The sequence below is a fragment of the Penicillium taxi genome (assembly GCF_028828555.1).
Source record: "Penicillium taxi strain IBT 34144 chromosome Unknown utg000005l_segment0_segment0, whole genome shotgun sequence".
NCBI lineage: Eukaryota > Fungi > Ascomycota > Eurotiomycetes > Eurotiales > Aspergillaceae > Penicillium > Penicillium taxi.
The window spans coordinates 119,044-145,581 of NW_026643207.1; the positions used below are offsets into that span (position 1 = coordinate 119,044).

The following is a 26,538-nucleotide window of genomic DNA, read 5'->3' on the forward strand; positions in this document are numbered from 1 at the left end:
AGGAAGTTTATGCGTATAAACCCTATAAAATAACCGCCTAGATAATCAACGAACCCTCCCTAAATAAAATATAGACTAGGAACCAGCAAGAAATATGGTGTTTACTATAAACCAGACTATATCTTATATAACCACACCAAGGAAGAAAGAGACGCGGCCCGAGAACGATTCTAAAGCAAATTTTAAAGAAATCAACAAGGAAGCTATAAACCCATATACCAGCAATTCATCACCGATATAGAAGGACTACTAAACCAGGAGCCGACACCCGATGATAAGAGCGATAAGGAAATAGACATATTCCTAAATAACTACCCAACCATAAAAAGCATAGGACCCGAAGACGACTCGGACTCAGAAAATGAAATCCTCTTCACGACTGGTTACAGAGCCTTAACGCCAGGATTTGCGGAACAACTTATAACAGAGCTCTCTAATAACATTATATTAGAAACCCTCGCAAAAACTCCCTATACACAATAGGAGAACTCCATAGCCCAAGGACTAAACACACCCCGGACAGGAACCAAGGAGGAATCGCTATTTAGTTATAACATAACCGCAACAGCAAAAACCAGGTATACAACAACGACTTTCATAGGAATAATCATTAATACAGGAGCAGCCTATATATCAACCGCTAGGCACAACCAATTCTTGGCCCTATAAAATTCGGACCCCTCAGCGACTCTAGACACTTCCATAGCTAACCAGATCAAGGTTCGCTTCGGAATCAGAGAAGCATCGTCGGCTGGTTCAGTCATATTAGAGACCCCGATTAGTACACTCATCTTCCACATTTTCCACTCGGATATACTATTCCTCCTATCCCTTATAGACATAGATAGACTAGGCATCTACCTAAACAATCTAGAGAACCTCCTTGTCCGAAAAGATGGCCTAAAAGTCCCGATCATACACTAGTTTAGACATCTATTCATGGTTTAGGACCAATCACTTAGGGCCTATTTATTAAACATAACCAGAAATAACACAACAAAGAGCCGATTAACCAATATCGTATACCACTTAACTAACACGGAGCTACGAAGACTATACCGTAGATTTAGACACCCGTCCGTCCCTCGCCTATATAGGCTACTACGCGCCTTAGGACACAAGAACACTAATGTCGCAGCACTCGAACAACTCATAAAAATATGCGAACATTACTAGAGATACAGACGTTCCCTAGGCAGGTTTCGGTTTACTATTAAAGATCTAGACACTATTCGCTTTAATTACAATACTATCATCGATGTAATATATATTGAAAACTCTCTAATCCTCCATATGATCGATGAAGCAACCTGCTTCTAAGCAGCACGATGGCTACGCGACCTAACAGCGAAACATACTTGGGATATATTACGCTAGTACTAGATTAACATATACCTTGGTCCACCAGACCTAATTACCACCGACTCAGGCACGAACTTCGCATCCAGGGAATTTAAACAGAATGCGAAGACACTCGGTACCTAAGTCAAAACTATCCTAGTGGAATCCCATAATTCCATTAGACTCGTCGAAAGATACTATGCTTAGATCCGAAGGGCATACGAAATCATCATGAACAAGATCCCTAATACTAATAGGGAAATCGCCCTTTAGATATCTATAAAAGCCGCGAACGATATATCCGGCCTATATGGTCTAATACCCACCCTTCTCGTCTTTAGAGTATACCCACGTATGATAGAACTAGACGCCCCATCACCCACAATTACCCAACAAGCAACTACCATTCGAAAGGCGATAGGGGAAATCCAGAAGATGCGCGCTACAAGAAACGTGTCCAAAGCCCTTGCGATATGTAACAGACCTAACATCACCGCAATCCATAACCTCCCACTAAACTCGCCTATATTAGTATGGAGAGAAGGAAATGGCGGACAACTTAGGAAATGGGACGGACCTTTCGCGCTTTTAGCGCTTAAAGGCGAAACTTGCACGTTGAACCTACCATATAGCCCGACTCCCTTTCGATCGGTTATCGTAAAGCTATACCATATAGATATCGAAGATGTTACAACCAAAGCGCAACCTAAACCAACAAGGGTATAGATAGAGAACCTAGCCGACCTAAGGCCGAATATGGCGGGAGAGAGGATAGAGACGAGAGTATCGTATAAAGAAAAAGAGGAACCCCCTAAACCAAAGAAACCTCGCCTCCAATAAATACTATATATTAAAATCCCAACAATCCATCTACAAATCGCACAACACACGCCATTCGAGAAATCTAGGCAGAAGGAGATTTCGGGCCTACTAGAAAAAGGAGTATTTGAATTCGTAAAACAAAGCGACGTCCTACCAGGAACCCAGATATTCAACTCACGGTTCGTGGACAAAATCAAGCACCTAGGCACCAAGAAAGCCTTTAAGAAATCGAGACTAGTAGTCCAGGCGTTCAATAATGCTGGTAAAGAGACGATTCTCACCCAATCACCCACCATCCAACACGCAAGCCAGCGAATCATCTTAGCTATAGCGGCGATATAACCAGATATGAAACTTTACCTCCGCGATATCTCCTAGGCTTATATACAATCCACAACCAACCTAAACCAAAAATTCTTCGCACGCCCGCCGCGTGAACTCCAGGAGTTATTCGGATTGCTAGAGGACTCGATACTCAGGGTGATCAGACCATTATACGGGATCCCTAAAGCTAGAAATCATTGGTTTAAAATATACCATTCGCACTATATCGAGAAACTAGGAATAACAATATCGATATATAACCCCTGCTTATTGCACCGGAGCAATATAGGGGAATTTGGAATTGTTAGACTATAGACGGATGATATACTTTTCCTAGCCGACCTAGCCTTCGCAACCAATAAACAGAAGCAACTAGATAAAGCGAAGTTCTTAGCAAAAGACCATAAGACACTCGACCACGGAACGCCCTTAAAGTTCAATAGAGGAATGATTTCTTTAAACCTAGAAGGAATCACGCTATCCTAAAAATGGCAATATAAAAAGTTGTCTATAATTAGAAAAACCTAGCACGAACCGGCCAAAATCAAGGAGCAGTATATTACCTAACACGCGAGAGGTGCCTACATCGCGACCATCTCACAGCCAGAAGCCGCGTTTAACCTAAGTCACGCAGCTTAAATCATCAACCTAACAGCTAATGATACAAATAACCTAGATAAGCGGTTATCATAGCAGATTCAAAATATAGCGAGAGGATTATCATTCATACCATTATAACACGAATCACTCCAAATATTGGCATTCGTGGATATATTATTCGCAAATAACCCGGACCTCATATCGCAAATTAGCTTTATTATTATCCTTGCAACCCCAGAAGCCGAGGGCAAAAACGCTAATATCCTACACTAGGCATCCGTTAAGTATAAGAGGGTCACCCGGAGCGTGCTCGCGTCAGAGCTATATATAATAGCTAATGGTTTCGATGCTGCTATCGCCATCAAAACGAGCCTAGACCGGATACTAAATACCACCCTCCGACTCACCATTTACACAGATTCGAAATCCCTATATGACTGTCTCGTGAAACTAGGCTCCACAACGGAAAAACGACTCATGATTGACGTGATAGCACTCCGTGAGGCATATAAGCAAAGACAAATAGAGATCCTCTAGATCGAAGGCGACTCCAACCCGGCTAACACAATAACCAAGTCAAAGCCCTATAACACACTAACAAAGTTGATAGACTCCAACAGAATCAACTTGAAAACCATCGAATAGGTTAAAAGAGAGGAAAATCTCTCCACATAACCCACCATATATCGGGCATCACCCAGCAATGATAAACGGCCCTAAAAATATCATCGCCAACCACTTTCTTTTAACCACTCTTTAGTATCCAACATACTTCTTTCATACACCCATTCAATAACAATTTGGCGACGGAAACACCAGGCCATTTTTCCTTTCAGAAAACCAGATCACACAATACCGTCAAAGGAAAAATCCCTGATTTCCCCCGCATTAGACACAGAAATCGCCCTTTTCCCCAGAAATAAAAGAAGAGAAAAGCCTACTTTCGTGTTGTCCACTTTTTATTATTTTTTCCCACTCACCACTTTCTTTACCCCGCACAAAGGCTGATTCTTCAACAAAAATCGGCCACCCAACAGATATAATATACAGGGCACTCGGGGGCATATCGTGCACCTATCCACATTCATTTATTTTATCGATCCATATATATAGCGACTCGAGATTTTAAAGTTGCTCCAGTGTCGGAACATGGATATTGCAATCATGCAATACCATAAACCCGGAACGGAACAAACAGACCCCCGAGTCACGGGGGAACAACTATATTAGGAACTCAAGTAGCTACATGAATCGAACACATTTCACACCACTTTGCATAACGTATATACTAAGAATCTAGGACGAACCATACCCTTTTCCAGTATATATAGTGCAACGTGTGAACCCTGTCCTTTCAACGTAGTTGATCGACAGCTATAGTGTCTATAATTAATAAGTCTGGACCTGTTTCGAAGGGAAAGTTTTAAAGAAGAGATAAGCCATTTCTTTTTACAGGACACTTTTTTGCTTCGATAAGTGTTAACCGGGCCTTACATACGTTACATAAATTACACTTAATTTCAGACCCTCGCTACACGAGGGTCCGCCACCCAAATGGACTGGATCACCCAAATGGACTATTTTTCTAAATTCCTACAACCACCACCTTTTTATCCACCACCCCACTAAAGATGCCTTCAGATAATAAAGACATTGAAGATCGGATTATTAAAGCCCTCGAATCCCTCCATACTCAATCAAAACCAAATATCACGAAAACTGCACGAGAATTCGCGGTTCCTCCCCATATAGACCCAACAACAAAACCACCACAAATCGGCGACCATTGGTTAAAACGGTTCCTTAAACGTCATCCTGAATACCATCGTCGACGCCGGCAAGCAATTGATGTTGAGCGAAGCCTTGCTCTTGATAAAACTATGGTTGAGCGATGGTTTAAAGACTATAAGCGTGTCATCATAGAATATAATATCTGTCAACAGGATATCTATAATTTTGACGAGACTGGCTTCCAAATTGGTGTTAGAAGAGACCAATGAATCATTACAAGAGAGCCAAAGAAGAAGTTATTTAATGGTTCTGTGACCAATCGCGAATCTGTTACCTGCTTAGAGGCTGTCTCAGCTGATGGATTTACTTGCCCGCCGCTTATCATCTTAAGCGCGAAGCAGGCTCTATTGCGTTGGTTTGATAGAATTCAAGATGAGCGTACCGCTATCGCTATCACTGATACTGGCTATATCAATGATCAGCTAGCATACCAATGGATTCAATCATTCCATAAATGGACTATTGGTCGTACAGTTGGTAAGTGTCTAGACATGTGCATGGGTTGGGTATGGGTCAAAATTCATACCCATACCCAACCTGTGAAGGGCTAAAGCTAATCTTGAATTCAGAACTAGCTAGGCACATGCTATTTACAAAATCCTTGAAGAACGTGAACAATTCGGGGTGGAATCGTGAGGTATGCGGTTGGTGGGTCACGTGGTACAACCACGTGATAGTTCACCAGGATTCAACCTGTTACACAACCCATCAGGGGTAAGGTAAACCCATACCCATATGGGTATTTTTGATGCCTTAATGCCTGATTTTCGCCTCAACCTAAACTAAATTAGGGTAATTAGTGCCTTAGTGCCTAATTTTTGCCTCAATCTAGTACTAACTAGGTGACAAATATCACGTGAAATAAAAGTCTTGGCAAAAAGATGGGTTTATGGGCTGGGTGTGGGTTTTACTTCAAACCCATACCCAACCCATATGGGTTTTGGGTAAAATTTCTGACCCATACCCAGCCCATTGTGGGTTGGGTTGGGTTGGGTATGGGTTTACCCAACCCAATGAACATGTCTAGGACGAACCATACCCTTTTCCAGTATATATAGTGCAACGTGTGAACCCTGTCCTTTCAACGTAGTTGATCGACACTAATGCTAATTCTAATACTAATTATATATATTTTAGGTAAAAAACGCCTTATTTTATGTGATCAATTTGGATTTCACCTTACAAGGCAATTTATCAAGTTTTGTGAGGACCATAATATCATCCTCTTCTTTTTACTTGCACACACTAGTCATATACTTCAGCCACTTGATGTTGGTGTCTTTAGTGTCTATAAACACTGGCATAGTCAGGCTATTGAAGCTGCAACAGTGACCGGATGTCAAAAGTTTACATATAGAATATATGGACCTGTGAAAATGAGGCCGAAAATGACAGCTTCTGGCGCCAGAAACGGCTCCCTTTCCACCCGTAATTTTGGACGGCAAGAAGCTGCTTCACCGCCCATCGCCCTCGACCACACTATAACGTGCGTCACGGTTGACCGAGCGTCCCGGTTGGCCGAGCGACACCTCAAAATATTTACCCCGAAATCGACCCTCCTTTTTCTAACACCAACAATGCCTCCAATTCGCACTCAAAAATCGAAAGATTTGGAGCAGCAGGAGAGTAAAGTCTTATTAGTAATTCAGGCTATTAAAGATGAACGATACTCCTCTGCTGCTGCCGCTGCTCGCGCCTTTTCAGTTCCTGTCTCAACTTTGAAAGCGCGAATCCAAGGTCGCAAATCGAAGGCCATAACTCGCCATTCTCGCCATAAATTCTCTAAAGGTGAGGAGAAATCGATGGAAAAATGGCTCCTTGATATGGACGCAAGAGGATTCGCTTTTTCGCATGAAATGTGCCGAAATATGGCGAATCTGCTCCTCCGCGCCCGCGAAATTGTCCCCTCCGACACCCCCCTAAAGTTGGCAAAAACTGGGTGACAGGATTCCTTCAACGCACCGAATCTCTTCATACGCGAAAATCTCGGGCGCTTGATATCCAGAGGGCGCAGACAGAAGATCCACAAGTCATCCAAGGGTGGTTTAATCTCGTCCAGAATATAGTCACAAAATATGGTATCCTTTTAGAGGATATCTATAACTTCGATGAGACTGGATTTGCGATGGGTGTTATATCTTCAGAGTATATTATATGCTCCTCAGATTACCATGGTAAACGAAGGCTTCTTCAAGCTGGAAATCGAGAGTGGGTTACTTGTTGCGACAGCCGAGAAACAAGGCCATCAACAGACGGAAAAAGCTTCTGCCGAGACAGTGACTCGGGAACTAGATTAGTATATCACGGCATCCTTGAACGATATGCATTCATCGCAAACGACACCCTTGAGCGATGTGCATTCGCGACAGTAATGTCCCGTCTTCACCGTCTCTTCTGTCTCGGACGAATGTTGACATTCGTCCAGAGCAGAGGGGCACCCATATACTATAAGTAGCTAGTTCTTTCATCAATGAAAAAGCAGACTTCACAACAACCACAATATTCAGTACTGTAGAGACCACTACACTTGGTGGTTTGTCTACGGTGTTGAGTAGTGGTTCGTTGGAGCTCACCGTTCTCAGTCAAGATATTCGAATATCGCCAAGCGAGCGACATTACTGTTATTAAGACTATCAACGCCCAAGGTGTTGCGCTTCCGCCCTATATCATCCTAAAAGGGAAACATTTTATGGAGCGTTGGTTTGACCATCTACCCCCTAAATGGTCACTAAACACTAGCCCAACTGGTTGGACTACAAATCCAATGGGTCTAGATTGGCTGAAAAGCCACTTTATACCTAATTTGGTCCAGAAAGGGAGATATATTCTATTGGTTTTAGATGGTCATTCTTCGCATCGTACGCCAGAATTCGACCAACTATGCGCGGACAACGATATTATTTGTCTATGTATGCCAGCTCATTCATCCCATCTATTACAACCTCTTGATGTAGGATGTTTTTCGGTGCTTAAAAAGGTATATGGAGGCCTGATTAGTGCTGAAATACAGAATGGAGTGGATTCTATTGATAAGGATGATTTCCTCCAAATCTATCCTTATACACACAAAGCAACATTTAAAGCATCTACTATAGTGAATAGCTTCAGGGGCGCTGGTTTAGTACCCCTGGATGCTAATCATGTTTTAGAAAAGCTGAATATCATGGTCGAAAACCACCCTCAAGACCCCCCTCAAGACCCCCCTCACGACCACCCTCAACGCCCTACTTCTTCAAGCAGCAGTGACTCAAATCGGCCTTGGAGCTACTCAAAAGTCCAAAAATCGAATTCTGCTATCAAGAAAGAACTCGAATCTTCCTTAGGAGCTTTAACTTCACCTCTAAAACGACAAATTTATCGGTCGCAAGATGCGCATACTCAGATGGCGATTCGGATGATGATGATGGAAGACCGTATTCAGCGATTGGAGAATACTGCGAAGAGAAAGATAAAAAAGAGAGCGGCTAGCAAGAAGCACAGAGGCCATGAAGGGAGTCTTCGGAGTTTGGAGGAATTGCAGCAAAGCGTGGTTGCTCAGGAGAATGGTAGAGTTGAATATATATCCCTAGAGGATGCTCCTGGACAACCTATAGAAGATGTTCCATTGCCTACTTTACCTACTATTAGGCGACTCGTCACCTGTTCAGGTTGTGGAACCAAAGGCCATATATATACCTAGTGTCCTACACGCGTTAAATAGATAATTAATTCATGTTTTGGTGTTAAAAGTTGATGTTGAAAATCTTAGATTTTTTAAGTTCCAAATGCGTCGCTCGATCAACCGGGACGCTCGGTCAACCGTGACGCACGTTATTGCACCCACCAAGCGCCTTTAGTCATCCTCCTGAGCTGATGTTGGCGGTGGGCCTCAGAAAACTGATCCCCTCATTTCCACTCAAGACCAAAACCGCGCCGAAAATGGCTCCCCTTTGCAGCAACCAGACCCCCCTTTGCCTGGCCCGGTTGGGCGTTATAAGAGGCTTCTCGTCCCCCTCTATGTCCTCCCACCATCATATTCTCTCTGTTTATCGTCCTCCTATCCCGCAAGTTGACAATAGCGTGATTTTTCTAAAATACCTTTGAATCCCAATCTTGATCCCTTGGTACTCTGATGGCACCTGCGCCTGTGCCCCCTGCTCAGCCTGATGAGCATCAGTATTGGACAGATGCCATTCTCTGCGAGGAAACTCGAGCCAGACTTAAACACTTTCGTAATCTTGGATGGCTCCCCATAAATTTAAAACCCAAGACGTTGGAAGGTATCGCTGTTATTGAACGCTACTGGCGGAAGTGAGTACTTATCTCGTCCGCAATGCATCAAATTTGAAAATAACACAAGAGAACAGGTATTGTATGCAATCGAAAGAAGACTACGTCGAATACCTACTTTTGGAGGATCAAGCGATTTACATGAACTTCTTTGATTGGATGTTTAAAACCTCACGAAAAAAGCTGCTTCAATCATACGATGAATACTGGCGTCGTCTTTGTCAATACTTCAGTCTGTTTGCACGCCGCCGCGTCAGCGATGCAGTCCATGAACAGATGCGACGAGTACGCATGTTTACTTTATTTCGCAGGTGGCAAGCTAACGTGGATAATAGTTCCTGGATAACGTGTTCCCGGCCGAGCGCAAGATTGCCCGACGAATGAAACAAAAGAACACCTTAGATGTGGACGTCTTCTGCGTGACTTACCGTCATCACTGGGTTCATTCGACATTTTTCCGTCATGGAAGTATGATTATTCAATTCTCTACAATTCAGCTTTGGTCTGCCATAACTGGGTCTCGACCAGGTGTATTGCTGCCACAAAAAAGCAACTGCCGGGTGATTCATCCTTGGGTAAACGCAATCGAGGCCAAGCTTTTGAGAGTGATCTTCCTAAGTGCACCTCTTTAAATGATCTTCGAGACTCTGTCTGCTACCGAGATATCGAGCTCTTCTATTTGAAAGACCCTCAAAGCAACCGGGATGTTCTGTGCGCTATCATCGAGTTCCGTAATCTCAAAGGTCGTCCAGAAGGCGCCGATGGGTAAGGCCGAAATATTTTCCGTAAAATCATGGCTGATCTACTGCTAAATCTTTATCTCAGGACCAAATTTTTCATGCATGGGGATTACCAACTGGCATATTGCCCTATTGCCCAAATCATTTCATTTGCCTTCCGTGACGGGGCTTTTGAAAACAATCTGACACCAGAGCTCATCTGGCGGCTACGAGTTCCGAAACGCAGTGGATCTCTTCCCCTTCGGTGGAAGCAGGAGGTTCTTGATATCCCCCTCCTTCGACGCCTTGAGCGCACTCCCTACGGTTATGAACTACACAAGACTTTACCAATGACGTATAACTCTTCTCGACAAGCGCTCCGAGAGTTAGGTCGCGATGCTAAATTCGAAGACGATATTGGGCACTACAGTTACCGGCGCTGGGCTGCAAATGAAGTTAATCGTATGTCTACCACAAATACTCATCCCTACTAATCCTCATACTTATTCTAATTCTTGCCTATAGGGAACTTTACCAGCCAGGAACGTCAGAGGGTGCTCGGACAGTCTGGTGACGCTGTATTTGAAAAGCACTATCAATCCCAGTTTATCGGACGTGATCTTCAGCATGTTGTCCTCCTTCGACCGTCTCAGGAAGGTCTCTTACGGGTCGCAGGAAGCATGCTCAGAAAAAGAGACCCATTAGCACCGTCCAAACTTACTAATACGCATAGGCGTGCCATTTGCCAACACCCAGAAATCCTACAGCTTAAAAGGGAGAAGAGAGAGCTTATGGCAGAGATGCGATCCCTCGCCGGGACTGTTAAGAATGCCCGAGAGCGCTTTCCGCACCTCTATCAAAGGCATGAAGCCGCCAAAAAAGAAATGGCCAGACTTCGCAAAATTTTGGCAACCAGTACTCGAGAGACAGCCAGAAAAGACTATTTCCGCAACGCACCTGTACTTGAAGTCGACAGACAGATCAAGCAGCTTCTTGGCGAGCCTGATAATGAAACGTGTAATGCGGACAGTTCTGACGATGAAGACTGGGAGTTGCCTGCCCCGAATTACATTTTTCCTGAACGAGCACGCCTTGTGGAGGACTTTTACGGGCCTGAAGCAGAGATCTTTGACGAAGACAAACTGCTTGCGCGTCGTATCCAGGTTACCAAGGACATGGTTGCGCTCCTAGGGCTCTGCGAGCCAACCCGGCGAGGCAATCGTGTTGATTGGAAATTTGACGACGAGGGTGATGAACTGCTAGACCTGCCAGGGGAACCCTCGTCTCCCGAGGAAGATACTCTGAAATGCCCAACAGATTTCTGCATCATTTGCTATGGCATATCTTGCCGCTCGGCGTCGAACCCTCCTCCGCATAAATTTTCTCCCAAGCGACTCGACTCTCTTCGTCGTCATCTCATCGATTCTCATTTACTTTATGCACACGACGGGATTAGCTGCAACTGGGAAGCTTGTCGTAATCTTCCTAGGTTCGCTAAAATTACCGAATTTTTGGCCCATGCTTTCACAGTACACTCTTATGATGTCAAGATCAAATTGTGTCATCTCCCACAAGTATCACACCTTAACTGCAGCGAAACTTTATTCAGAGAAGTGTCTTTAGAATCAGAAAATCGGCAAGGCACCGAAACCCCTGCCTCCTCCGCTGGTTTTGATATTGCAAATATCGACCCTCGATTGATGGAAAACTGCTCTATTACCGTGATGAAGCCTTTAGCAAACAAGCCATACACTGAAAATTCCTCCTCTACTGGATGTCTAGTGACGAGCACTGATTTGAACTTGGCGGAGATTTCTACACGGCGAGTGACGAGGGGAGCAGCAAAGGCAGCAAATCTAGAACCCGTTCCTGCGCTGGGATCTCCATTACAGCATGCGACGCGCTTGTCTCGAAAACGCGGGCGAACAGACGAGCAGCCCGGGGGGGGACCAAGGGGAAAATGAGCGATCAGGCGATTTGAAAGCGTCCATTATGAAACCTACGCCGCGCCGATCAAAGCGATTACGGGCCCAATGATTTATAGACTTGAGTTTGTATTTTTTTTTTTTCACATTTGGTTGTAATCTAGAACGTTTGTAAATTGTTGATTCTACCTTAAATTCTTCCTACTAAGCAATGAATAACCCATTTTCCCGAAAGAAGCGTGAAATGACACAAGCTGCTTGCCAGGTAGCTCAGGCATAGTGTTTAATCAAACACGACAAGTCAGATTTCTATGAAGAAAACCTACAGGGCAAGATCTTAGATATATATCTACGCCAAACAAGAAAATGCGATTATGTCTTTTGACTCTTGAGGATTTTGGGAAGTGCAAGTACAAATAGTCTTGGTAATTCTTTCTAGATAACTAGATGAAAAATTCAGTTGAGATAACTCTCGAGCATTGGAGCTGAAGTCAACCTATCTGAGCTGACAATTGAAATTGTGTTGGATGTCATGAATGTTATCACGGGATTATGGTGGTTCCGAGACACCATGGTCAATCGTGGGAAATAGGGGATCGTAGGAAACAGGGGATCGTAGGATCGATAAGATCGTAGGATCATAGCAGTTTCGAAAAACTATGGTCAATCGTGGGAAACAGGGTATCTGAGGATCTACAAAAAATCTTATATTTTGCCGAAAAGTATGGTTTATCCCAGGAAAGAAGATTTCGAAAGATAGATACATCGTTGCTTCGAAAATCATGGTCTAGTCGCTGAACATCATTGGACCAAGTTTTCTCGAAGATTTCATGCATGTTACGTGAGAATATAGCAACCTGTGACATCGCGTAGCATATCCCTAGCAGCGGGACTAGGACTACGAGCTAGAGAACAGTGAATACAATCTAAGAACCAGTGTCCAGGCAAGCCACTAGTTAGGCAGCGCATATTCAATGTCGAGGAACTGTGTTGGAATGGCTGTGGTTTCAGGGATGGGGACCCAAGTTGGCGGACTGAAAACCCTTTTAGGTGCAAAACTATGGGCATACGTCCAGTTTAGACTTAGGTCCGCAGCAGGCCGAGAACCACAGCCTTCTGACTACCCAGGCCCGAAGTCTCTGCTTCTAATAGGGTGAGTAAAGTACTCATAGAATAGCAGGTACTAACACTAGTTGAAGCAAGATAGGCAATCAGCTCTTGGCCGATGAGGTGTCCTTCAACGCTAACCAACCTTGAAACAGGTGGTCTTCATCCTCTAACAGCGAAGTCTCTTTAGTTTACTTTCATTATCAGGCCGAAAAACTAATGGTTTCCTGAAGAAGGAAGAATGGCGGTCCATTTTCGGCGCGGTGACCCATAAATTATAATCTCCCGCCTTGGACCGTGGCTCCTAGGGCCAGGCCCCCTGGTCTCGCCAGACTCCCTGGTCCCGCCAGACTCCCTGGTCTCTTTCCTCTTATTTCTGTTGCCTGTCTTTACTGCATGTATTCTAATTGTTCAAATCTATTAGCGCCTCTGTTTCTATAGTTAAGAGTACAGTAACGCTTTTCCTAAGCCGGTGATGCACTGCAGATTATGATAGAAAGGGTATTTAACAAATTTAGAAAGAAAATTTGACCAAAGAAACACCAGGTTCCAAAAGAGGCTTGATTTTGTCGGTTTAAACACGATGATGCCTTTTCTTTGCTTCCTCGCACTACATCTTTTGACTCTACAATTAGATCCATCTCGTGAGTGAGACCCTCACGTTCCTGGGATCCAGAGCATTGTTTCTAGCAATGCTCTAGGTCACTCCTAGGAACTAGAATAGTAGTTCCCAGAGGACCTGTGACTCCCAGGAGTGATGATAGTGCTCCGGGGAACGAGCGTTTAGCAATAACGGTACCGGTAGATTGGGGGATCTAGGAACACCAATCGGGGTCCTAGGAGCAACCAGGGACTTGCAAAGAGAAGCTGACTTGCTGTGACAGATCGTGGATGCATGGATCAAACCACTACTTATGCTTGAACCCTGACCCTTGCTGTAAGACTTAGATCTAATGCGGTTGGGTGACCGTAAATAAGAGAAGAACGATAGTTGAAATGACTATTACTGAAAGGAGGATATGAGTGGGTTCGTTAAACCGTGGTTGGGTCAATTGATACTGAGAACAATTCTCGAAGATCCCTTTAAGGTTGCTACGGCCTTAGAACTAAATACATGAGAGGAGTGGCGAGCCCTATCCCCTTACCCCTCCTGGGGCATTGGGTCTTGTTTCAAGGCACCGAGGATCATCGTCATCTTACTATCTATCCCGTAGGGACAATATGATAGATCGTATTTGATCGGGCCGTCTCCAACGGTCCACATCTCTGTCATTTTGGTCCTGTATGGATTCCGAGTTCTTCCTCAGTCTAATCTTTTCCCATAACGTATTGTGCCGTTACACTTGCTCCTGGAACCCTTGGCCGATTGGGAGCCGCATCAAATTGAGGGCCGCAGTAAACGTTCTTTTTGTTTCTGTAGAGCTCAGTGAACATCAAAGACTGGTCAACGATCAGGCTTAGCGTTTCTCTCAGAATTACGGTTTCCCATCATTATCCATCATTCAATATCCAAAAGTTTTAGATGTGATCTCTTATAAATTGACAATGTATTTTGTGACCAACATTTTTCGGCGGGCCTTAATTTTTCGCCATCTACCAGGCCTTCTTTATCACACCCATCATCAATGCACCATCCAGTGGTTCTGTAGATTTTTCCATAGCGGGCTTCGGCCTCATTCAGCATCACTGTTCCAGCATTACCCAAAACAAACTCTATCATTGGCGAAGACGACCCATGATGTAGTGCCTGTAGACCAAATGTGTGCGTCAGGTCATTTTCTTGGAGATACTTGAAGAATTCCTCAAAGAAAGATGTGCCGACATCGCTAATATCAATTAGTGGTCCTTCCCGGTACTCAAAAGCCACCAGTTTTCCATCAGCAGATAGCTTAAAATGTGTCCATGTATGTTGGTGATGTCAACTTCCTCGATGAGGACAGGCTTTGTCCAACATCCAGCTGGGCTGTCAAAGTAATGTCCCAACATCACTTTATTTCTCGGAATTTTAAAATGTCCGTGGATGAGATGGATGCCAAATTTGTCTTTGACATTGTGGCGTATCAGAATTATTCTGATATTTTGAGCATTATCGGGAAGAAGTGGTGGCTGCACTTCGTCTGATGGAAGCTGATTGTATCTAAAATCATTATTAGTAGAAGCAGGGTATTTAAATGTATTATAAACGTACTAGATGACTGTTTGAGATCAGCCAAAGTCGGTGGGACGTAAGCCAGGAATGGTAGTTTTTGTAATGACTGAAACTGTCGGAACATATATACGTAATTACCTTGATCTGACGTTGAAACTTGGAGCTCTTGCACCAGCTTGAGTAAGCAGGTCACGAGGGCTCCACCTTGGGAGAGTATATATATCTACCCTCTGATAGCTGAGTTACGTGCAAGGGACATGCAAGATTCTGGAGGAAAGAGTACTACAAAAATTTGTGACTGTTGCTGCCTACAAGCTTTTTCGAAGATTTTACTAAGCAGACAGTGAATAAATCCTTCAGACGCATCTAGAGGGGTTTCTATCTCGCATGGGATTATGGAGCCCCGAAGGACGAGAGGAGAGTGATTTGAGGAAATATGTGGTTATTATTCATAGTGGGCAAAGGTGTCATATTTCTTGGCAGTGACTTTCTGCTACTGATTTCTCTGTCTTCGATGAACACCCTAGGTGGCTTACACCATGATTCACGGACGAATGCTCGGCGGCTCTCCCATTTCCCTGGCATAGTTGCAGGGAGAGCCGTAAGGCATGCGCCCTTCCCCCAGGCGTGGGCTTCCATAGGTGTCCACCCGTCCAGTTTCAAACGACGCAATTTGGCCTAGGCGCAGCTTAAAACAAAGATCATAAATGAGATGCAATATGAAACCAAGATTACCATCGATAGCCAAGGTGACGAGAACTTGAAATCATGGTGCCCGGGAAATTTGACGGCGTTGAGCAAATTTGGTCTTTTTTTATTGGATATTCCGGCATAGACTGTTTGCCCTGATTTCACTCAATTGAAGACATTTTCCTCGCGATAGAAACCCTGGTACATATATCTTGCTGAGTTTCAGCGTATGATCAAGTCACTTCACAACAAAACTATACTGAACGTGACAAAAGTAAAGAATATTGCTGACCAGTTTCTCGGCGTCTCAAGATGTTTGAAAATTATCGCATAGATGAACACATTGTCCCTTATCTTAAATCGAGAGGACCAGCCCCTTCTTTTTGGTGCGGCTCAGCGTCAAGCATGCCCCGCCTGTTTCATGACCCCAATGAACTGGTTAATACCCAAGCATTAACTGCTGGGTCAACGTTTCAGGTGTTCACTTGTTGACTAAATAGGTGCAGCGGTTTTCTACGGCACCTTTGACCATAGTTTGCAACGCAAAAAACCGTGGCCTGCTTTGGACATAGAAATTGACATTGTGCTTTTACCCATTGCAACTTTTCACCCTCCTCAAATTTGACTTATTGTCATCGAGCCTGCGACTATTGTGCCTGTCCGCATTCCCATCAACTTCAATTAGAGACCATCGGTATCAGACAATCCCTTCCTATAAATACCTTGCCAGACATCTCTAGCCAAATTTCCATCCATAGGGCCTATTACCTGACGAGAGATATAATTACGCAGACAGTGCAGGTATGTATGTCGCTTTACCTTCCACGAAGTTTTCTGATAACTACTTGAAGTATGATTCCTAAAGCCTTGGACGTACACAGAGGTATCCAGCAAGTTGTATGGAATCAATTCAGGTAAGCCCATTTTATATATATATATATATATATATTTAAAGAGAACATTAGCTGACAGCTAGCTTTGTACACGCTATATTAACAGGAAGATCACGCAACATACCTGTACTGCGGGCTGGTTTGATTAGATAAAGGAACGCGGTGCTTTGCGAGTGAAGAACCCCAGACAATGATCCTCCACACGACTGTACTTATTGAATGATTTGTAGAGGGGCCGAATCTCCAAGTACTGACGAGACCAATTCAGGTATCGCGCAAACGTGGAGTTGACGCGTTATACCCATCCGGAAAGTTTGCCTGAAAGGTCAAACGTGTGGGTGCCTCAGGCATTAAAGCGAGTCACGGGGTGAGTAGGTTGAGTAAGCTGGTAAACATCCTGGTGCGTAATCCCCTTTGTTCCCCTGTCTCAGACGGCAGCCTCCTTGCTGTATTCACCTTAACTTTGTTTTAATCGATTGTCTGGTGAAACTGCTTTCGACAAGGCATGGAAGAAACAATCGCCGAGCTACGGCGTCAGCTTTAGGGGGAGAGACAGGCACAAGAAGAGGCGGAGCGGCGTCAGGAGGAAGAAAGACAAGCGCGAGAAGACGAGAGAAAAGCGCGAGAAGAAGCGGAACGACATGTGCAGCCGAACACACTGTTCACCCTTCTCGATCGCTGCCACAATTCTCTATCTCAAGCGATCCGAGTTGAGACGGATGCAACTCTTACGACTCAGGGCGACGCGACCAACCCAGTGAACCGACTTTACCCTAAGCGCATAGTCCCTTGGCTTGGCTTCCCTCAACTCCAAGAGCAAGTCTGGAGGAAACTTGACCGCACGGGTGCCTTCACCTCGCGCCCCCTCTTCCCTTCTGATACCCAAATAGATTATGTCGTTACGAATACGCAGAACCGGCCGATTTACTCGGAAGCATCTCTTCGGAATTTTGAGCGAGACACGGTGGATAACTTTGTCGAAATGGTCATTAAGGCATTGCAAGATGATGAATGCCTTCGACAAGAGTTTGGAATCCAGGGCCGAGTCACCTTCTATGACCGCTCGAACCCATCGGAAACTTCACTGGAGAACAGCTTGGAGCAAATGAATCTTCAGGATGCACGGACACCTCAACGACCAGCGAACGCCAGGCATGGGAGAGGAAGGGGGAGAGGAGCGGCGCAGAGGCAGAAGAGAGCTGGCACTGCACGAAGGCGCAATCGGCGCGCCGACCAGTTCTGCGTGCACAGTGTGGCCAACGAGCGACACAAACCAGTGTATGTAGTGGAGTTCAAAGCGCCGCACAAGGTGACGATCTCCGAATTGGTGGCGGGTCTACATCAGATAGATCTGGCTCACGATATCATCGACCAGGAAGGCGACACATTCGAATTTTATGCCACACGCCTCATCGCCGCCGTGGTCACTCAAATATTCTCATACATGATCGACAGTGGGGTTCGGTACGGCTACATCTGCACAGGGGAGGCTTTTGTTTTCCTCCGTATTCCGAAGGATGATCCCACAATTGTTCAATATTTCTTGTGTATCCCAAATCAAGACGTGCAGGCGGACGATGAATTGCGCCTCCACCGGACCGCCATCGGCCAGGTGCTTGCGTTCACACTTCAAGCGCTGGCCGCCGAAGCTCCGCCTCAAGAGTGGCACGATGCAGCACACGATAAGCTAACGACCTGGAAGGTTGAATATCTAGACGTGTTGAGAGAAATTCCCGAAACGCTTCGTAGAGACCCGCGAGCCTCCAATTATCGACCCTCGCACTGGAAACTAGAGCCGAAGACACACAATACACGATCCCATGCTCGCTGTCAACCAGGCATATCCACTCCGAAGCACTCGTCGACTGAAGGCAGTAGAAGTGATCAAGAATCGCATTCGCCATCCGCCGCAGCAGCCTCGCGTAGCCAATCGAGCCGTGGCCGAAGCAGGCTTCTATCAGGTAGAGGAAGCGAATGGACACAAGCCGACCGGAACAATAAACAGACTTCTCAAAAAGATGGGCAATCTACGCGACCATATTGCACCATTGCCTGCATCCGCGGTATGGTCAACCGAGATTTTCTGGATAAAGAATGCCCCAACTGGAAACTCCACGGTGGCCAGAGACACTCCGTGGGACCGCAGGAGTTCACACGCCAGCTTCACCGTCAACTTTCCCGAAACCGAAACCATGGGTTTGAACAACTTCACGTCTGTGGTCGGACGGGTTACCTCATCAAAGCGACTCTTCTATCACACGGATACACTGTGATAATCAAGGCTACCACGGCGGACAAGCAGCATCTCATTAAAGCAGAGGCAGACAATTATCGTTCTCTCAGGAGCCTGCAGGGAAAACAGATTCCCGTCTGTCTTGGGACATTTACGCCACGAGTCTCATATTGGTACCATGGCGAATTAATGGCGCAGATGATGATACTAAACTGGGCTGGAAAACGGCTTCAGCATGTCATCAGCGATGAGAATTCCAGATTCTTTCACCAGGAGCGCGACAAAGCTCTGACCGTGCTCCGGTCGCATGGAGTTGTCCATGGCGACAGTGAGTGGCGCAATATGCTGTGGGATGACCTGGGAGTTTGTTTGTTTGTCATTGACCTGGAGGAAGTGAAATGGGTAAAGCGCCCTCGGGCTCTTGAACCAACCTCTGGCAACATGCGGCATGGTCATCGCGTCGGGGTGGGGAAGAGCAGAACAAAGCTCCTGTCTAGCTCAACTGCTGTCTGCTCATGACGGCCCCTAGACCCATGGACCACTGCGTCAGTTGACGTTACGTCTATACCTTCAGATCACTCGTGATACCTGGGGGGAGAGAGTACAGCGTTAAATTCACAAATTGAACAAGGAAATCAAAGCCCGCGGCATAATACATGAAGAACTTAGGCGAGACAATGTCCTTTGGAGTGAAGAGCTTGGGCGTGCTTTGATCATCGACTTTCACCGCTCTACTTTGAAATGTCGACCGACTCTGCAGCGACCGGAGGCAGCGAAAACGACGACTATGTCGAGCTGAGACAGGAGACGCAAAACTTCTTCGTGTGTCGTGAGAAGGTAATCCACTTTCTACCTTTTAAACTAGCGATCTTATTCTTGATACCCACATTTCTGTCGTCATCCATTTATATCGAGGCGAAATGCGCTTCTATATATGCTTCGACACCACCGAATCATGATGCGAGCCGGGCTTCCGAACTTGAGGCTTTTTCCAATGACATACCATTATGAAAGCATCGCAAAGGTTCATTCAATTTCAATACCTAGCTAAGACTGTCGTGTATAACCCGAAAATATCGCGGTTAAGGTCCCGGGTTGCTGAAAACCCTGATAACAGAATTATCCGCTCAAGTTTTCCATGCATATCGTTAGATATACATTCCGTCAACAGGACCCTGCCTGCCAAACTCCTTGGAAAATTTCTTGTTCGATTTCGCGGCTAATCATTGTATCCCTTGGCAAGAACGAACGGTGTCGGATTTTGCAAGTTACTTTTCACATATAAGATCTTGTGGATACGCAACTAATCTTGTTAGGTTCTTTGCCAATTCATGGGTGAATCGACTTCCAGATTCTCATTGCTCTGGGAAATCTTTGGCAGATCTACAGAGCAAACTTGATGTAACAACCCTACAAGTGATACTGCAATAGAAACAACTTGGTGGAAGATGAACGGATTCAAAGCTAGAGAAAGAAAGAAGAAGTGAAGCTTCTCCTCGGACAGACACGCGTTGTTTCTCGGCCCGTAGATTCAAGGTCCCCGCCAGCCCCACTGATTTGGCGGATCCTTGGGCCCAGAATGAACCTCTAATTCACAATTTTGCTTGCTCTTAGGATCTATTACCACAGCTCCCGGAGGACTTATAGTTCCCCGGAATAAAGGGCGTGGTCTTGCCTTTGGATTAATCGTTTGCTTCCGGTCTCTTTTGATAGCAATAAGGCATTGCGATGGAGTGGCTTAACTTGGAGATTACCTTAGTAGAGAAAAACAACGAACGAACGAATAAGTAGTCGATAACTCGGAAATTCTACATTAGTCACAGGAGACAGTGATAACGAGTGATGGACCTGTCTGTGTAGGACCTATGAATCTATTGGGGCCACGCTCACCGCTTACAGCGGCTACTATAAAGCACCTGAGATTGGCGCCTGACATTTTTGTTTACTCAACCCCTTGGACTTCAAGATTAACCAACATGTCATTGATTAACTTACCTCAGCCGCACCTTAACGAATCGATACGGGAAGTCGATAAAGGCTCCTGGCTAGTCTCAAACACACTTCTTCTTACTCATTCGTCGTCGCCACCCCCGGACAAGATTCCAACCGGCCAAGCATGCTGGAGCGACAGCAATGGGGGGCATTTTGCCCTCTCTACTGCACCTGAGCCTCTTCCAAATTCCAAGGCCCTCACAGAAGGCTCCTCTTATATCTCAAGAGTCCACGCAGTCGACAATCAAGCCGCCGTTTGGCGGGCAGGCGAAGCCTTCATCAAAGCGCATCACATGGACTATTCCCATGTTACCAGAGAGCATGTTACCTTACAGTTTCTCAAAGACCGACAGCCCGATGATTTTGAATTTCCGGACGTATACCATCATTTTGAGACTGAGTCGCGATATTTCCTCGTTGTCTCGAGGATATCCGGCCAGCTCCTCGAGGATGCTTGGCCCAACATGGACGAGACTCTTCGCCAGTATTACATCGGCAAGGTAGCAAATATTTGCAATCAATTAACGGCATGGAAGGGCGACATCATTGGCGGTGTGGACGGAAATCAGCTGTTAGAGCGTTATCTCGTCAAAGGCAACAGCAAGATGGCGGATGCCCTTTCTCCACAGCAGCTTCTAGAGAATTGTACCGAGATGTCTATGAATGTCTCTAAACTTGTCTTCTATCATTGTGATCTCGGACCTACGAATCTTCTTGTCAATACCTCGACAGGCTCGCTTGGCATCATCGATTGGGAGCTTGCTGGCTACGTTCCTATCGAATGGATTAGAACAAAATTTCGACTCTCGGCCGGAATGGATTTCAACCATGGGGATGAGGACTCCAAAAAGGACTGGCGCCGCAGGGTTGCCCAGCAGCTGGAAAAGATGGGCTACCGCGATGTCGTAGATGCATGGTGGAAGTTTCAGGACAGCTAGTAGACAACATTGTTACAGTCAAAATCGGAATTGGCTTCCATGATTTACACAGAGAGACTATTTCAAACCCTAACGCTAGAATGAAAGCAGATTCAACTAAGCTGTTTGAGGTCATAATGTGGATCCTGGCTCTAGCTTTTTTACCTGTAATTGGAGGGCACATCATGGCTCAGGGTTCTAGAACAAAATTCTATATATAAACCGTAGAAGCTAATTTTGAATCTAGCTGTAATTTTAGACTCCATTTCTCTTAATATTACGCTTTTCTGAATAATTGGTATTGCCCTCGCATTCATCTGCGTTTCTCTGTCCCCTTCGTTTCCCCAACAAGAGATAAAAATCTAGACAAAAAGGGGAGATAAGGCTTTGCGAGATGATCCGGAACGTGAAACACTTTCCATTTGTATTTATGAGATAGATAACACTAAGTATTGCACACACGGCTTACAGCAGGAAATTCCCTAAGTCAAGACCCAAATATTCCATGTGCAAAGTAGCAAATATCTTATCAAGAAAAAAGCAACAGCCAAGGGCAGCCCTAAACGACAGTCAGTCTTTAAATGACTACCACGTAAGGGGAGAGCTTGAAGACTCTTAGTATGCAGGTCCCAATGTTTCAAGCAAACATACATATGCCATTTTACGCAGTCGTTGCGACGGGTTTGCCACAGTTGGTGCAGATCGATACACCAGTCATATTATGCGTACCACAGTGGCCACAGTTGAGCTGGTTGATCAGTTCACTTGGGATGGAGGCTGCCATTTTAACAGCAGTGGATCTATTTATCATTAGCCATGGATGCGTGGAGGTTAGGGGAGCCTCTCACTTAAGGGGTGCCCACGTAAAAAGAAAATATCAAAGATATGACTTGGGAGGCAGCAATGCAGTGGATCGGTCACTAAGGCAGTGGTTGAGTGAGAGATCTAATGGGACAAGCAGGCTTCTTAAGCAAATCTGCTCTCCTCTTTGTATTCTCTGGATAATGTACCAAAAAAGCACTTTTGACCTTGACTTGGCCAGCAACGTTGAGCCGAGCGGAGAACCCTGTCAAGGAGACGCGAATACCACGACCAAAGGCGCTTCCACAATATCCGGAGCTGCCGATCATTGGCTGCAATACGTTAAGTTCTCAGAGCGAGAAAATGGCAAGTGAGGTATTCTAGGTCACCCTGCAATAGCCAATCGATAAGATAATAGTTTTAAGGCCCCTAGCTAAGAATTCACCCGCTCATGCAGGGGTGTGTAGGTTATTACCCGATTCTGAATAGGTTTTCTGCGCAGAAAACCTATTCAGAATCGGGTCAAGTTCGTGCATATGATGGGAGGGGAATAGCAGACAGCCGCTAGACCCGCATACCTGGACAGCTGTTAGTTTACCGCCAGCAAAGATGCCCATCATACATCAGCGCCAACTATCTACCTCGTCTGACTATTTATTTTCAACTTCAGCAACTACTATGGGCATCGTGGAGAGCAGATTATTGGCAGAAAACGTTCTTTTTGCTTGTGATAAAGCTACAGAAGAGGGAAATAACCGAATTGATACATCTCAATTCTGGAAAGACACTGTGAGCCTCCTTCATTCGTTTATCCGAAGTTTCAATCCTCACTCTAGTAGGAAAATATCAAAGCATGGAAAACTGTATCCAAACATATTCCTCAGCGCTTTCGACAAACTCGTCAGTCAGCTATACAGAAGACCATCGCAAGGTCCTCCAAAGAGTTCCAAATACCACAAGCTGTCCAAGACCTTCAGGAAAAGCGTGCATCGCTTTTTTCTATATCATTACAAGAAAGAGGCCATGAGAGTGAAAATGATTCTTCAAGTACTCATCAAATCACTTCTTTAACTTGCCATGTTCCAAATTCGCCGCAAAACTGCCCGCTCTCTGATTTCTATCAATTACTCGTCTTATGTGAAAACGAACAACGTTTAGGGAGGATTCGCCTCCGGATTTGCTATGTGGTGTTTTACCGCTTGAAGAATGCCATAAAACCAGGTACCCAGTACCAATACGATGAAATATCAATTTCCATAGCCCATCTCATACGAGAATCAGGCTGCAAAGACCAGATTCACGACATTGAACGTCGGGTGCGACTCTGGGTTGGTTTAGGAGAGCGTTACAGTTTAATAGCTAATGACCTTGGCGGGCTGGGGATATTATATATTCTCCCTGAAGATGGTGGCGAGTCGATGTAAGCGACACCCAAAGGGGAGAGAAGTTGCTTCACTAACATCGCTGTAGCTGGACCAAGGAGCTGCCTAAGTCAGTGAATAATCCTAAAAGAGTCGCCATGTTGAAAAATCTCAGAGAGAAAGGATTGCCAGAACAGGCTCATATACGAGGTCTTCATACCTTGGCAGAGGAAGAGACTGCAAAGATTTTGGGACCGATCCAAGTCTCACTACACCGAGTGCTAGAAAATCAACTATCGCAGGCAAATACAAACGGAGATCGACAATACAGCCCCAACTCGCCACAGCTTGATATCTCTCGATGCCATCAGCGAGATGCAGGAATGACTTGCACAAAGTCGGTGACTTCTTTTAGGATCAATTCTGGGAGCCCGTCTTCCCAATCTGGAGCACAATTAGCTACGCATGATGTTCCCACAGTGGAACCATCATACAGTGTCATGTATAGTGGCCAGGCAATATCAGAAACAACGCAAGATTTGAGACAGCTACCTTGCGGGCCAACACCCGCACATATTTCAGGACAACATCGGCCGGACCTGATATCACAAGCTCAGACTAATGGACCTCAATTGGTGTACATGCCAACGGAATTAGGATCATGTGAAACAAGCATATCCTTTTTAGACAATACGGCTGTGGAAAACAGTGCTCAATTCAGTGCGGATCAAAATATTCAATATGTCAGTCACCTTTCCCCTCGTGTTAAAGCCCCGTTCTTACTTTTCAAAAGCAGTATGATTCTATAAGCAACAGGAACCAAGCAATACCTGCAAATCACATTCAAGTATTTCCGTATCAACCAATTTCCTATGTCAATCCCATGGCGTACCCTCTGTTTCTCGGTGACCCTAGTTTCCTCCCGAGCTATTCAAATTTTCAGACGATGGAGCCAGTGCTTTAGACCTGGAAGTCGTATTATATAGGCCGTGGAAGTGCGAGAATAAGATATAAGGCTGGTGAGATGAGGGGTTCGCGGCTGAAAAAGATGGGCGTATTAAGGACAAGCAGAGGCAGAGAAGGCTCAGACATTAAGCGAGGTTGGCCGGAAATGATTTTCACTGGTATGATGTATCCTTCTTTTCCAATTCCATCCTTTTCGATGAACTTCGTTTCCTCCAATAGCTGCCACACTTGAAACCCATATCGTTGACGATCAGGTAAATCGATAGAAGCCTTCGCTAACTCCTGCTCTAGGCCATCATCAACACAGATGAGAGTATTCTGAGTCTCCTCGATCGTTTTCCATTTGGCAGTTTTGAGAAAGCTAGCCAAGTTATCCATTACTGATTATACCCAACAGAAGGCTGATAAGGTCTCGCAAAGTCACGTAAGGATGTAGACCTAATCTATATGGTAAAAGACCATCCATGGTAAATCAGCAAATGAGCAGATTATTTTCACCGCTGAACTCACCTTTGGCATTGAAGTTCTCTTTTTAGCAAGAAGTTTGAAGCGTGGTGAAAGGCTGCCGCGGGGCACAGGATATGAGGCCAAACAAAGTGGGGGTTTTGCCCAACTAATTCAAACTTTGCCTAATTTGCACCTTTAAAGAAAAAAAGATTTATCTCTACGGGAAATGACAGTGCGGGAGGAGTCAGGAGATCAGAAGCCAAGATATCATCTTTCTTCAGAAAATTCTAGAATAAAGATAGAGAATTGATACTACCACCCCCCCCCCCACGTGACATTTCCCCTGAGATTTCAGGCAGAATATAACCTAAATAGGATTAGATCAATAACTTTCTCACCGTAGTTCTTACCGCTTTAAACACCTTATCTCCATCTTATCTCCTCTTTCCTTCATCAATTATCTCTCTTACTATGGCCTCCATACCTCTTGGCCTTCTTTTTGCTGAGCCTGATTTAGCAGTAGATAGTATCTGGACAGAAGAAGAGCTTTGAACCATCCAATTTCCACCAGCAATGGTATCTATGGGCACCAGGAGAGGCACCGCCTGTTAATCATCTACTCCTAGTACAGGATCCTCTACTTGTACGACGCTGGGAAAGGCCACGTGGAGCTGCCAACTTCGTAAGGCCTTCGCAGGCGTCGAACACGCAGCAGACAGCAATTTCAAACACGCAGGACTCAGGAGACAGCTCTTTCAAACACACAGGAGACAGCATTTGACCGCTCAACCCAGCGACAACCATTTGCATTTGAATTTATTCAGCCACCTCGAGGAGATCGAGGCCGCGGTCGTGGTCATGGGCGGCATGGGCCGGGCCCTCGTCCACTAGGGAGGACGGGAAGACAAGGAGGACAGGATCGTACTAGAGGGCGTGGAGGCGCGGTCGCCATCAGAGATCTTATGGTGTTACGTAGTAGTCAGCATGGTCAAGACTCAGTTTGGTCAGGGGAATGGTGAATAAGTAGGCCAAGAGTAGAGAGGCATCTTTTGGTAAATGGATATAATTGATTATCTTTATTCCATTAAGAATTCTATTATCCGGCAGAATTCCGTCTGCCTAAAATCTCAGGGAAAAATGTCACGTGGGGGGGGGTGGTAGGAGGGGTGGTAGTATCAAATCCCTAAAGAT

The 26,538-nt window shown here is 45.2% G+C and overlaps 6 protein-coding genes across 6 annotated transcripts; 5 read left to right on the plus strand and 1 right to left on the minus strand.

Annotated features, from left to right (window-relative positions):
* Nucleotides 1-8,989: 8,989 nt before the first annotated feature.
* N7495_007411 (uncharacterized protein) lies at nucleotides 8,990-11,830 on the plus strand (the record flags this gene model as incomplete). The annotated part of the gene is made up of 6 exons (XM_057210062.1): nucleotides 8,990-9,168; nucleotides 9,225-9,432; nucleotides 9,483-9,615; nucleotides 9,792-9,912; nucleotides 9,973-10,328; nucleotides 10,392-11,830. The coding sequence occupies 6 exons, from the start codon at nucleotides 8,990-8,992 to the stop codon at nucleotides 11,828-11,830; spliced, it is 2,436 nt and encodes an 811-aa protein (XP_057059605.1).
* A 4,990-nt stretch (nucleotides 11,831-16,820) lies between these two features.
* On the plus strand, nucleotides 16,821-19,382 carry N7495_007412 (uncharacterized protein; the record flags this gene model as incomplete). The annotated part of the gene is made up of 2 exons (XM_057210063.1): nucleotides 16,821-16,838; nucleotides 17,187-19,382. The coding sequence occupies 2 exons, from the start codon at nucleotides 16,821-16,823 to the stop codon at nucleotides 19,380-19,382; spliced, it is 2,214 nt and encodes a 737-aa protein (XP_057059606.1).
* A 1,457-nt stretch (nucleotides 19,383-20,839) lies between these two features.
* N7495_007413 (uncharacterized protein) lies at nucleotides 20,840-21,793 on the plus strand (the record flags this gene model as incomplete). Its single annotated transcript, XM_057210064.1, has 1 exon — nucleotides 20,840-21,793. One exon carries the CDS (start codon nucleotides 20,840-20,842, stop codon nucleotides 21,791-21,793), a length of 954 nt encoding a protein of 317 aa, XP_057059607.1.
* Nucleotides 21,794-23,182: 1,389 nt separating this feature from the next.
* On the plus strand, nucleotides 23,183-24,403 carry N7495_007414 (uncharacterized protein; the record flags this gene model as incomplete). Its single annotated transcript, XM_057210065.1, is given in 4 exon segments — nucleotides 23,183-23,362; nucleotides 23,413-23,993; nucleotides 24,044-24,335; nucleotides 24,350-24,403. 4 exon segments carry the CDS (start codon nucleotides 23,183-23,185, stop codon nucleotides 24,401-24,403), a joined length of 1,107 nt encoding a protein of 368 aa, XP_057059608.1.
* A 509-nt stretch (nucleotides 24,404-24,912) lies between these two features.
* N7495_007415 (uncharacterized protein) lies at nucleotides 24,913-25,278 on the minus strand (the record flags this gene model as incomplete). Its single annotated transcript, XM_057210066.1, has 1 exon — nucleotides 24,913-25,278. One exon carries the CDS (start codon nucleotides 25,276-25,278, stop codon nucleotides 24,913-24,915), a length of 366 nt encoding a protein of 121 aa, XP_057059609.1.
* A 642-nt stretch (nucleotides 25,279-25,920) lies between these two features.
* N7495_007416 (uncharacterized protein) lies at nucleotides 25,921-26,366 on the plus strand (the record flags this gene model as incomplete). The annotated part of the gene is made up of 2 exons (XM_057210067.1): nucleotides 25,921-25,923; nucleotides 26,067-26,366. 2 exons carry the CDS (start codon nucleotides 25,921-25,923, stop codon nucleotides 26,364-26,366), a joined length of 303 nt encoding a protein of 100 aa, XP_057059610.1.
* Between the last annotated feature and the right edge of the window lie 172 nt (nucleotides 26,367-26,538).